Raw genomic sequence first — 13,312 nt, 5'->3', positions numbered from 1 at the left:
GAATTATTTTAGTATATTTACTAGACTTGATGCTACCATTTTTTTAGAACAAAAAATGAGAATAATTTTCCCTGCTGTCTTTCAGGGCATGGCACTGCTAGATTAACCTAGCAGCCCCATCCTATGAGTCTTTGCTTCATCTACCACTGAAAACCAATCAATCCACATTCTAACCCAGTGGAGAATATATAATCCTTGAGGGCAGGGACTGTAACATTTTTGTCTTTGTCTCCACAGCTTCTAGCACTGAACTTGACCTTCCTTAGGACCTTAAAACTTGTTTATTGTATTGAATTGGGGTGAGTGGGATTTATCTGATAGGATTGGATTGGTTTGAATCAGATTAATTCAGATCCTATTTGTTATTTATGAGTTTTTCAACCCTATCTTACTCTTCCAGACTTCATTTCCTTCTCCAGCTTGTTTGACTGATGAGGAAACTAAGGTTTTAGTCACTGGAAAAAACTTGCCTTGGAAATTGAAAACATAGACCATCATTGTGGGTCAGCATTTGCTGCGTGATCTTAGGTGAGCAGATAATTGGTGCCTTAACTTTCTTCCTATGAAATGAGAATAACAGTTTCTTACTCATCTCATGGAATTGCTACAGCAATTAGGATGATGTCCATTATCTGCACCACCTGCATAGAGAAATATCATGAAGTAATGAAAATGATGCTTGAACCTGGATACCCTGAACACCAGTGATGGAGATTTGATACTTTGGGCTTAAACTGAGCCTTAGTTTCTTCATATAAAGAAGAGGGCTATTTTGTGGGGAAAGTAAAACCTTAAAATACTATTGAAATGGAGCTGTTGTTTGATGAGAGATCCTCAACAACTCATGCATTGAAGAGACCAAGCAAAGAAACCAGCACATATTAGAGTGCAATGGATTTATGTTAAAGAAGGGAGATAATCAGACAAGGAGAGCTCTTAAATATGGGAAAGGGTCCCCTAGAAAGGTTGTGGGTTCTCTTGTATAGATCCTCACATACTCTGAATATCTAAGTTCCTTGAGAATCATGATCCAAACTTTGTGAAGCAATGTGGTGTTTAAATGGAGACTCTTTTTTGTAAGAAGACACCTCCTCTCCCCTCCCTTTCCCCTTTGTCTAAGTGGGAACCTGTATAAATAATGTCAGACATTTTTTCAAAATGTTGGTTAGTTTTGTTGCCATTTTACCTCTTGATTATTCTTTGCTTTAATGATGATGAAAAAATGAAAGTTATCAATACAAAATCACTAAAAAGAAAATATTGGTACCCCATTTAATTTTGCATATCGTTCCCTGCAAAAAACATTTTGCTTTTCCCTAAAGCATCTACTCATATCTTAGAGTTCCTCATTCAGTACCAGGAGTTGACCCAAAGGTACTGCCCAGGTTACAGCAATACCTCCTCTGCAAATATTTTCTTTGAAGTCCTACTGTCTCTCAGCAATGACTCTCTCTGGCTCCTGGCTCCCCTTGTGACAGCTGTGTTGTGATCTGGGGCCCTGGGGTTGTTTCTCTTTGTCTCCACTCCCCAAAACACTCCTTTATTGAATGAATATCATTACTGGGCTCCATTTCCTGGTCCCCACACATGTGTTCTCTCACTTAGTTTTATTGTGTTGCTACTTGTCACCTTTCCCAGCCTAGGCATTTAATAATGGAAATCTTCCCTGACTGATGTCATTGCTGTTCATTATTTATGAGATGAGCTCATCCCCTGGCATCTCTGAGGATCCAAAGTCTCACAGTGAGGTGAATAAAAAAAATGTTCTAGTCACATTTGTTTATCAGATGTATATAAAAAGTCTAGCATGTCCTAAATACTTTGAGAGATAAAGAGACTGAGCAAGTTGCTGTCTCAGATCCCAAGCAATTTAGGGTCTTCTTTGGGGGAGGGTGGGAAGGAAGAAGCATTTATTATGTGTCTACTATTTGCCTATTGTACTATATTGTGCTAACACTTTACAGAGATCTTATTTGATAATGTATATACTATGTATATGTATGGACAAATAGAGTACAAAATTGTGATAATAGCTTAAATTTTGATAGTTTTAAATCCTGCAAAGCACTTTAAATGCATATTCCATTTGAACTTTACACCAATCCTGTGATGTAGGTACCTCAACTATTATCCTCATTTTACAAAAAAAGAAACTGAGGCTCATAGGAATTAAATGACTTGCCCTGGGTTACATAGTTAGAATTATCAAAAGTTGGATTTGAACCTAGTTCTTCGGTCTCATGGTCCAAAAGTGTAACCACTATGTCATACTCAAGTGAGAAGTACAAGCAAGGCTGATGTAAGAGTCCAAAGAAAAGAGGGAGCAATTGGGAAATATGGGAGGGAAGCTTTTCTAAACAGTGGGAATCATTGATTTTTTTATTTTATTTTATTTTTTGAATAGGAAAGTGCTATGATTACAGCTATTCTTTAGGAAGATTGATTTGGCAGTGGCTTTTAGATTGGATGTGAGAAAACTAATTAGGACCAATCTAGGTGAATGGTAATCAAGGACCAGAATGGAGTAGTACCATTTAGAATAGAAAGGAAAGGTTGAATGTAAATGATCTTGAATTAACAAATCCATGCTTTTATGAATGACTGAACATTAATTAAGCCCATATTCTATGCCAGACCCCATGTAAAATACTGGTCATACAAATACTAATACAAGCATGCAAGATGGTCCCTGACCTCAAGGAACTTACATTCTAACAAGGAAAACAACACATAGAAGGGAGTGGTGACCAGGGCAGAGTGTTTTTTTTTAATTTTATTCTGAACGTTAGAAATAAAACAGGCATTTCCATTACATAATAAAAAAAAGATGTTTGTAGACAAAACTGCAAATTTATTATCTACAACTTGCTGTACCTTTTAAATATATATTATCATATACCTTTTTTCCTTTTTTTTCTTTCCTCTCCCTCATCTAGATGTGGCTACTATTAGACACAGATAAGTGTTTGTGTGTGTGTGTGTGTGTGTGTGTGTGTGTGTGAGAGAGAGAGAGAGAGAGAGAGAGAGAGAGAGAGAGAGAGAGAGAGAGAGAAATCATTCTACAAATAATTTTATTTATCTGTTCTTTCTCTGAGTGCAACTAGCGTCTTCCTTCATGTGTCCTTTGTAGGGGTATTTATAATATTATAAGTATAGTATAGGTAGGTATTTATTGTAGTCAAAATTACTTAATCCTTAAAAGTTGCTCTTAAAATAACATTGCTAGGGGCGGCTAGGTGTCATGGTGAATAGAGCACTGGCCTTGGAGTCAGGAGTACCTGACTTCAATCTGGCCTCAGGCACAATAATTACCTAGCCATGTGGCCTTGGGCAAGCCACTTAACCCCATTCATTGCCTTGCAAAAACTAAAAAAAAAAAATTACAAAAAAATAACATTGCTACTGTATACAATGTATTCTTGGTTCTGCTCATTTTACTCTTAATTATTTCATGAAAATCTATCATGCTTTTCTAAGATCATCAAGCTCATTATTTCTTATAGCATAGTAATATTCCATCACAAATTTTTCAGCCTTTCAAGGAGGAGTATTTTGGACAGGGACAGGAGGAATAGACCTTTCCAGGAGCAGTAGGATTGAATTGATTAATAACTATTCTCAGACACTGTCTTGGAAAGTAAACACTGGCATGGGTAGCAGAGTATGGACTCTGGCATAGAAGTGGCATGGTGGATCTGGGCAAAGTAAGATGAACGCTCACTGTTCAGAAGCCTTGGTAGGGTCCTTTAGGTAGGAGCTTGAATTTGGGATTTAAGGAGGATCCTAGAGAGAGAATTTTGGTCAAGGACAGAGATAAATGTGAATAGAATTAACTAGAGAGTATAGAGACAAAAATGTTTTTAAAGTCTGGCACCTAGGAGACCTAGAAATTTTCATTTAGCAGGAAGTTTTGAGTTAGGAGTAGTAGGTTAGGTAGAGAAGGGTGAAAAAAGGTTGATTTCAGAATTATTGAATTTAAAATCCTAGTGAGATATCCAGGTAGAGATGTCCAGAAAGCTCTTAGAAATTTGGAACTGGTGATAGATTTGGGAATTATCCTCAAAAAGGTATTCATTGAAGCTGTGGGAGTGGGTGAGATCACTAAAAAGGAAGTATATAGAGAGAAGTGGTATGTGTGTAGAGAGAGCCTTGGAGGAGGGAGGATATCTGCATTAGACATGTGGGAAGAAGATGAGGAAACTGTGAAGGAGACAGGAGGGGGAGGTAGGTGGAGAGAAAAAAGAAAGGTGGAATATTAGGAAAACTGAGTGGAGATAATATCAAGGATTATACTGAGCCTTCCTAGACCTAATTTGTATAAGAACAGATGCTTCCAATCCTCATGACTTTATATTTTTTGCTCCAGAAGTGGATTAGAACCTTAGTAGATAGTCCATAACAATGGAGAATGTTGTTGCCTATTTTTATGCCCAGAAACAATACACATAGAAGGTGGTATGTAGGATGAATCTGGAAAGAAGCTCATGATTCTCAGAGGCTATTGACTGAATTTCTATACTCTTAGGACTTATGAGAGCCCTCTGAGGTAGGAGTCTTAATTAAACAATATACAATTATTAAGTGTGTGCTTTTTGCCTGGCACTGAGAATAAAAAGAAAAGAAATGAAATTCTAATATTATCATTATTTTCATTGCACCTTTTTACAGATGACATAACTAAGACCTTAGATAAAATATACCAACCAAGGTTATATCTGTATTTGAAGGTCACAAGAGAGGTTGTAGATGATGTAATGAAGTAGATATGGAGAGCTGGCTTCAAAGTCAAGAAATACTTGGTTCATATGACTCTGACATACACTGTAGAAATTCATACTCCTCCTCTGAGTTTTTCCTACCACAATAGGACAAATGAATTTGAACTTTATTACCAAACAACTATTCCTGTTCAACAGGAGATATTGAAAATATATTGAAGAAATACCATATATTGTTTCTTGAACTTGGCTGCCTTTCCTATTTGTAGATTTCTTTGAAGTTAGAAATGTACTGTATACAGACAACCTACAGTCTATTTATCATGTCACTTAATTAGACAAAAAAGGGAAAGAAAAAACATGATCCTATGTAGTTTGGGATTCACAGAGCAAATCTTCCATAGATAACTTTCTTTTTTTTTTTTGAAACTTAGTCGTTCAAGTGTACTTGAGTTTAATGTTTTTTGGGAAAAAAGGAGGTGTTCTTTGAAGAAATTTTAACTTTGGAGAATTTCCCTGGAAAGATTTCTCCTCAAGTGTTTAAGTCAGTGAAGGAAGACTAATTTCCATCTATAAAAAAATTAGGAATATGAATTCTTTGTATAACTTTTCTTACTACTAGCTACAGATTGACACCATATTTTAGATACTGTTCTAAGAAAACCCTTTTGAATTTTTGCCATGGTCGCAGTTATAATTGAGGTCAACTTTTTCATTTATAAATGTTTAAAATGAGAAATGAAATATTTACTTTGTTCTATCTCATATGACAGTACTTCAAGATCTCTCTCTGTATCTCTATCTCTTTGTCTCTATCCCTTTTTTGCTCTCACTCTCCTCCCTCCACCTTCCTTCCCTCTCTCTCTCTTGACCTCTTCACCCTGAATCTAAGAAAGTCAACTAGGTGATAGTGAGCTAAAGACATTTCTACAGGGTCATTTTGCTCTGAAGAATCCCCATCATATAGGGTCTTCAAGGTCCAGTACCTTGGCTAACAAGATATAGAGTAATATTAATACTTAGGAGAGATATTCTCTTTTGAGGTAACATGGAAGAAATGTGATGATATGAAAAGAACCTCAGTTCTGAAGTTATTGGATCTGGGGTTCAAATTCATGTCCTAGTATCAACAACTTAAGTAATCTTGGATAAGCCATTTAAACTCCCTAAAATGAAGGTGTTAAACTAGAATGCCTTTGAGATCACTTCCAGAACTGGCGATCTTTGAGTCTCTGATATCTTAGGATTCTCCCTATAGAAAGAGTAAAGAAGAGAACCATCATAGGATGATTTGAGGAAACCATGTTTTGTTGGAATGAGGAGGGGGGTGAATCCAAATCTGAAATTGAGAGTGAGATAGAATTCACTTTTGTAGAGTTAGATTTGCTTTGGTTTTGAAGACATCTTATTCTATATGCCTCATTTTATCTTTCTTCAGTGTTACTTCTGTTGGTTTTTTGGAGGTCTGTGCCCTTTAGCTTTTTATTCACCTTGAAGAAAAGAGAAAAAAAATTGCCCAGAAACCTTTTGGGGCAGGTAGAGGAGAATCAGAAGCAAATGTGGAAGACTTAGAGTAAATCATATGATACCTTACAACAGCTAATGTACCAATAAGTTGAGTTGATCTGACTGGGAGAATTTCCAAGAAATCTCTTGAAATATAAATTCCAGGGGTGGCTAGGTGGCATAGTGGATAAAGCACCGGCCTTGGAGTCAGGAGTACCTGGGTTCAAATCCGGTCTGACACTTAATAATTACCTAGCTGTGTGGCCTTGGGTAAGCCACTTAACCCTGTTTGCCTTGCAAAAACCTAAAAAAAAAAAAAAAAAAGAAATATAAATTCCACTGACCAATGTAGTAAAATTTAGAGGACAAGACATTACAGTATCACTAGACTTCTCTTGAATATTTATGATATCTACAGCATTGTGCTAGACATGGAGTTGAGCCCTAAATACATTCTCTAAAGGGCACAGAGTGGGTCCCCTAATAATGTTAAACAAGAATATGACATGATTGCATGATATGGACATAATATATCATTCATTTAAAATTTTCATCTCTATTTTGGGAGAGCCTAATTTGGGGGTGGCAAGTTTAGAATTTTATCTGTGTGGAACATCCCCTTTGAGTTAGATGTTCCATGATGTAGGTTGATTCTTCAATAATTTATGATCTTAGAAATTTACCTAGATACCTGAAAAATTAAGCAATTAGTCCATGGTCACAAAGTTAGTATTTGTCATAAAGTGGGATTTGATCCCAGTTTTCTTGACTCTGAGGCTTTCTCTCTCAAATTTACCAGAATCAGGGGACAACTTAGCGGCACAGTGGACAGAGTACTGACCCTGGAGTCAGGAGGACCTGAATTCAAATCCAGCCTCAGACACTTAATACTTAGCTTTGCAACCTTGGACAAGTCACTTAACCCCATTGCCCTGCAAAAATCAAAACCAAATTTTAAACAAAAACCAGAATCTCTCTTGAACTTCTTAGAATTGAAGAGAGCTTTCAGAACAGTACCTGTTGTGTGTAATTAGGAGGAAAAAAATTCAAATTTCTATTGATTGGGCCATTTTGGCTCATACTTCAGTAGAAACAGACAACTTCACCCCACCCCACCCTTATTATTTATAGCAGTAACAGCAGACTGTTAGAACCCACTCTTCATTAGCCTGCAATGAGGCTGGCTCCACACTCTGGAATTGCCATGACTTTGATGGAGTAGTGTGACCCCTGTCTTTTGTGCTGTGAGTGTGCCGCAACCCCTTCCTTTCCCAATGCTATAATACAGTCCAGAAGGAATTGATGGAAATGATGAATGAGCCAAACAGAAAAAGAGTCACACTGCCCAGAGCAACAGCTGTCTGACCTGGTCCACTGAATAATTAGATAAATAAAGCTCAAAATGGGATCTTACCACAGAGGTCTAGTTGGAGGAAATACTTATCTGCTTCCTCTTATAACAAGGTCTCTAGGCTCTTATTTCTCTTTCACTGTCTTTGATGGGTATGTAGCTTTTTTGCTTCTATCCTCCCATCTTCCAGGCTTATTAAGTATCTCCAGGTGGAAGAAGAATGGAAATTGCAGTAAGACGGGCTATCTTCCTGACTCTGGTGGTCCTAAACTTGTAAATATGTTTTATGAAAATTTTGGATCTGGTGTTTTTTTGCCATCTCCTCTTGAAGGAGCTGTGAAAAGAAGGGTTAAAGGAGATATTGCCAAGAACCTGAGCAGTTATTGTTACTTGAGTAAGAACTTCTGGCAGGAGGTGCAAGTGGCCTCCTTGATCACAAGTGGTCTCTCCTAAACCCTTTAATTAGGGGATTAGTCAGGAAGTGGAGTGTTGGACTAAAGGAATAATGACAAAAAGGAAGTGAGGCAGAAAAACTCAATTTCCTTCCCTTAAAGAGAAAAAAAAAATCTCCATTTATTTAAATGAATTGCAAAGAAAAGAAGTGTGACATTTCTCCCAGCCCAGGGTTCAATTGGTTTTAAAGGATCTGTGTATCTCCCTTGGCCAGACCAGAAACTACTGGCCTAGGCACTTCATTAAAATTCAGAAGCTATGCTCTGTGCTGAGTGAATCCCTAATTCAGATCCCTTCCTGCCTCCTTCCTATTGTAACTCTGTATACTCAGTTCAGACTTTCAATTCAACACCTCTAGTTACCCAGAAATTACATGTGAAATTGTGAAAATCAAAGTGTGATGGGTCATGTGCCTCCATCAGTTCTGCCTAGAGTTAGAGCCTCAACCCCAGTCTTCATAATCCAGACTGGAGAATCTGCTTACACTGAGCCTCTAGGCATAGAGAATCCACACCAAAGGTGGCCACTGTGTTGAGGATGACAGCTTCTGCTGCCAGGATAAACCTGAAGATAGGCCTTTGATAATGCGGCTGTAGAAACTCTGAGACAAGAATAAAAAAATTCCAGAATGGAAGGCAAACAGAATCCTGATTCATTGTGCTAGGAACTGACTGTGTGTTTTGGGCAGTATGTTATTAACAAGACCCTTGACAAGTTCAGGCATTGTGTGTGGTATAGTGGGATGAGTACTGGGGTCAGAAGAACAAAGATCAGGTCTCATCTCCTTTGATCAAGACACTTAACCTTTCTAGGTCTGTTTTCTCATCTGTAAAAGGATGGGATTGGCCTTCCTGTTTTCTAAAGTGCCATTCAGCTCTAAATCTCCACCTATGGAGTAGAGTACAATGTTACAGTAGAGTCCCTCACCTAGCCCACCTAGCCTATGGTCCAAGCCCATTGGACAGGAAAGTCTATCCCTTGAAACCCATGTCAAAGAAAACTGAAAAATGAGAGTGGCAATAGAAAGATTTGGTTCAATTCAACCTAATTCAACAGATTTTTATTAAAAGTGCCTGCAATTTGGGAATACAATGAAAATTGTCTCTGTTCTCAGTGAATTTACATTCTCCTGGAGGGGACAAAACTTTCATGTAGATAAATAAATTTACAACCTTTAAAAAGTTATACTAGTCTCTCAAGAAAGAGAATGAACAACTAGATAAGGGGAGAGAGATGAGGAAAAACAATCCACAAAATGTGCTGGTCTAGGGGTCATGTGTGAAAGCTGGACCCTGGAGAGGATGAATGTAGATGAACATGGAGAGCTCCTGAGCTCCAGTTGGAAGAAAAATGGAGATGAAGGAAGCATTCTAGACATGGGAACCACCTATACAGAAGTACAAAGTTGGGAAGAGATGAAATGTTATATATTGGAGACAGATAGTAGTCCTCCATGATCTTGTTTAAGACTTATAGAAAACTATTCTTAGGACACAGAAAGATCACATCTAGGGTACAGTTAAATAGACAAAATCCTGGCAGCCATAGCTGTACATCTCGAAGGTGAACTCTCCCAAACATGAATCCCAGTTTGCATTTGCCTTGGATACTAGACTCAGAGCTAAAGGTCATCCTCACAATTCTTTCTGAGTTTTTCAACACCATTCATCACCAACTTCTTTCTGTCTTCCAATTTCTTTCCTTTCTCTCAAGAACAAATGGTGTTTCCTCTCCTCCCTCCAACCTCCATTCTTTATCTGTGCCCACCCAAAAAAACTGAATAAGAGAGAATTGTCCTTTGTTCCTTCTCTTTCCAGAAACAGAGTGAGAGAAAACACTGCTATGCTCTGCAAAATGGAGGTTTTATTTCCCTTAATTAGAGCATAGGAAGAAAGTTGAAACAAAAACAAGAAGAGATGTCAAAATTGTTTGTTTCCTTACATCTTTCTTTTTTCTTCCTTCCCTCCCTATCCCTCCCTCCCCTCCTTCCTTCCTTCTTTCCTTCCTTTCTTCCTTCTTTTACCAGTCCCAACATTTCTGTAAGCAAAGAAAGGGAAATGGAATTAGAAATGTGTTTGCAATCATTTGGGAAGTAACTTTAATTTGGCCCCCAAACCAAGACCCCTAGTATTCTTCCCAGTGTCCCCCTCTCCATCTCCCTTGGGATGGGAGTTAAGTTGGCACAGTCAGTTGATAGATTAGATAGGGACCAACCTATCTTTGTCTCTCTCTTCCTTCCTGTTAGGATAAATGTGATGGTTGAAAGCATTGGAAACTGCTTTTAGATGACTTATAAAGTATTAAAACTGAATGTTTCTTGGCCTATTGTCAGTTTGCTTTAGCTAGCTACCTTCTAAAGGACTGTGAAAATCTAGAGGCAAATTTTAGTTCCATATTTGGAAAAAGCTTCCTAACAATTAGAACCAGCTGAAGGTAGAGAGGGACTGCCTCAGGAGACAATGGCTTTTCCATCACTGGAGGTCTTCAAGGCCAGATTAAATTAAATTAAAACCAATTTTAGAGGATATTGAATTGAGGAGATATAGTCAGGTAGGGGGTCAAACTGGATAGCCTCTTAAGGCAAGCTTTCAGACTAAGGTTCTGTCGTTCTATGAGCGACGTTGTGATTCCTAGCTACAATATTTAGGAAAGTACTGTAATCTGGCAGAAATACCTTGGAACTGAGTGTTGGGAATTTTGATTCTAGTCTGTCATGGATTGGACATAGAACTTTGGAAAAGTCAGTTAACCCCTGGAATCTCTTGTTTCTCATAAAATGAAGGAGTTGAACTAGTTGACCTTTAAAGTCTTTACAGCTATCATATTCTTTTCAGCTGAACTGCTGAAATTGGGTTAAAAGTAAATTCCATTTCCTGTTTTCCACCAAGATGTGCCTGGTTCTGTAAATAACCACTCATTACACACTTATCTAATGGAACATAAAATACCATATTTCAAACAAATTCTTTATCGTTGCTGGCCCTCTGAGTACATTTCAAATGCTGACCATTAAAATCAGGCCATTTCACAGCCTGTTAATGATGACACTAATAACTGTAGGTTTCGTTAGTAAAAGTCCTGATGTGAGCAAGCAAGGAGTAAATTACAGAGCTAACTTTTATGTGCTGGGTTTATAGATCTTCAAGTTTCATGGGAGCCACACTGGCCCTGGGAGCTTGGCAACCCAGATTACCTTTTCATCTACTTAATTGGGCCACCAGGGTACAGTTAATTTTCAATTTATATTAATAGTCAAACAAAGAAAGTGATGCACCACCTCTGTATCAAAGTAATAGAGACATCAACATGTGTACCCGGGAATTATAAATATGCTATTTTTTCCCTCCCATGGCCCGTCAAGGATTATATTCCTAATGCATGATGAAGTTCATTGTGATTTATTGTTGGGAAGTCCAAGGGTACTAGGAACCTTCAGGGATATAATATACAGGGTTCTTCTACCATAAACCGTTTGACTCCCTTAATCCAAGCTCCCTTTCTGTATGTTTCATCTTAGGTGAAGGTCATGGTTCGCATCTGCTCCACCCTTGCCAGGGACACGTCTGAATCCAGCTCCTTTTTGAAAGTGGATCCAAGGAAGAAGCAAATCACCCTCTATGACCCTTTGACTTGTGGAGGGCAGAACACCTTCCAAAAGAGAGGCAACCAGGTTCCACCCAAGATGTTTGCCTTTGATGCTGTTTTTCCCCAGGATGCATCTCAGGTAGGTGATCCTTTCCTTCTCATGCTCAGAAGACTTTGATGGAGACTATGGCTGTTGCCATAGGTTGATTTGTTTTGTTCATTTGTTTTGTCAAGGGCATTCATCTCCAAAATATTGTCATATATTTATTTTGTTTACATTTGTATTTATCTTTTTTAGATTTTTTTTGCAAGGCAATGGGGTTAAGTGGCTTGCCCAAGGCCACACAGCTAGGTAATTATTAATCGTCTGAAGCTGGATTTGAACTCAGGTACTCTTGACTCTAGGCACCACCTAGCTGCCTTCGTTTGTATTTATTTGTATACATGATGTCTCCCTTAGGGAATATAAGCTCTCTTGAGGTCAGGAACTATTTTTGCTTTTGTCTTTTTATTCTTGGATCAAATGAGATAATGTTTGTAAATTGCCTGGCATATACAGTAGGCCCTTAATAAATGATTGTTCCCTTTCCCCAGTGTCTAGGACGGTATATGGCACACAGAAGGTGCTTAATAAATTCTAGTTTACTGACAAGTTGAAGCACATGTACTGGGAGAGACTATGGGCTTCTGGGGCATTGTATTGAGTGGTTCAGTAGAAGGAGATCCATGATTGGTGACTAGAATGAAATAGCAAAATGGCATGGATGTTATTTTTTATTATTAAGCACTTACTGTGTGCTAAAGCACTAGGCCCAGTGCTATACAAGTTATATTTCATTTGAGCCTCTCAACAGCCCTGAGGGTGGTGCCATTATCACCCCCATTTTTACATCGAGGAAACTGAGGCAGTCAGCTTTTTCTGACTCCAGGTTCCATTCTCTAACCACTGCACCATCTAAGTTTGTATTCTGTCCATGCCACTGACTACTGTTGGGACCTTGGTAAAATTGCTATACCTCTGGGAGACTAAATTTCCTCATCTGCAAAGTAGGGATAACAAACTCTGTCCTATCTGTCCCACAAGATTGCCATGAGGATCAAGCAAGATAATATATATAAAAGTAGAAGCATTTTATAAACTGTTAGGTGCCATAGAGATATGAAACAGTGGTAATATTATTAGCTTAATAATGTCATTATTATTTCCTTGAATTTCCAGTACAGCACAGATATCATGGCCAACAATGTCCTTCATTTCCATTTAAAGACTCCTTCTTTGGTGTGACTCAGGAGTGTATCCATAGGCAGCCCTATGTATTTGTATGTTTGTATTTGAGGTTCCATTCATTAAAAAACTGAGCATCCATCATATGTGATTTCCCTGAAGAGCTTATCCCTGAGAAGATGCAATCCTCACTGTATGAAATTATCCCAGGGTTTCCTTCTTCATTGTGCATGTATGTGTGTGTGTTTGTGTATGTGTATATATGTGTTTGGATGTAGTACCACCCTGTGGGCTCAGCAATCTAAATCTGACATAGAATCTAATAAAAGACTAATGAACAATTTAATTAACAATGCTAAAACTTTTCCAGAGACAAATTTCCATAAGTTAAAAAAATTCTGAAGCTAAGCTTAAATTAAACAGTGGCTATTAATAAGTTCTAGAGATATTTAAGGAAAAAGAACCATTTTTACT

General features: G+C 38.0%; 1 protein-coding gene across 1 annotated transcript in view; it reads left to right on the top strand.

The window, feature by feature from the left end:
* The window catches only part of KIF26B (kinesin family member 26B), a 624,587-nt gene that overhangs the window by 506,771 nt on the left and 104,504 nt on the right, over nt 1-13,312 (top strand). Inside the window, exon 6 of the mRNA XM_074222850.1 lies at nt 11,546-11,752. Within this exon, the coding sequence (XP_074078951.1) occupies nt 11,546-11,752 (207 nt within the window). The remainder of the gene's footprint in view (nt 1-11,545; nt 11,753-13,312) is intronic.

Source organism: Macrotis lagotis, chromosome 2 (genome assembly GCF_037893015.1).
Source record: "Macrotis lagotis isolate mMagLag1 chromosome 2, bilby.v1.9.chrom.fasta, whole genome shotgun sequence".
Lineage (NCBI taxonomy): Eukaryota > Metazoa > Chordata > Mammalia > Peramelemorphia > Peramelidae > Macrotis > Macrotis lagotis.
This window is presented reverse-complemented; position numbering and strand designations above follow the sequence as displayed.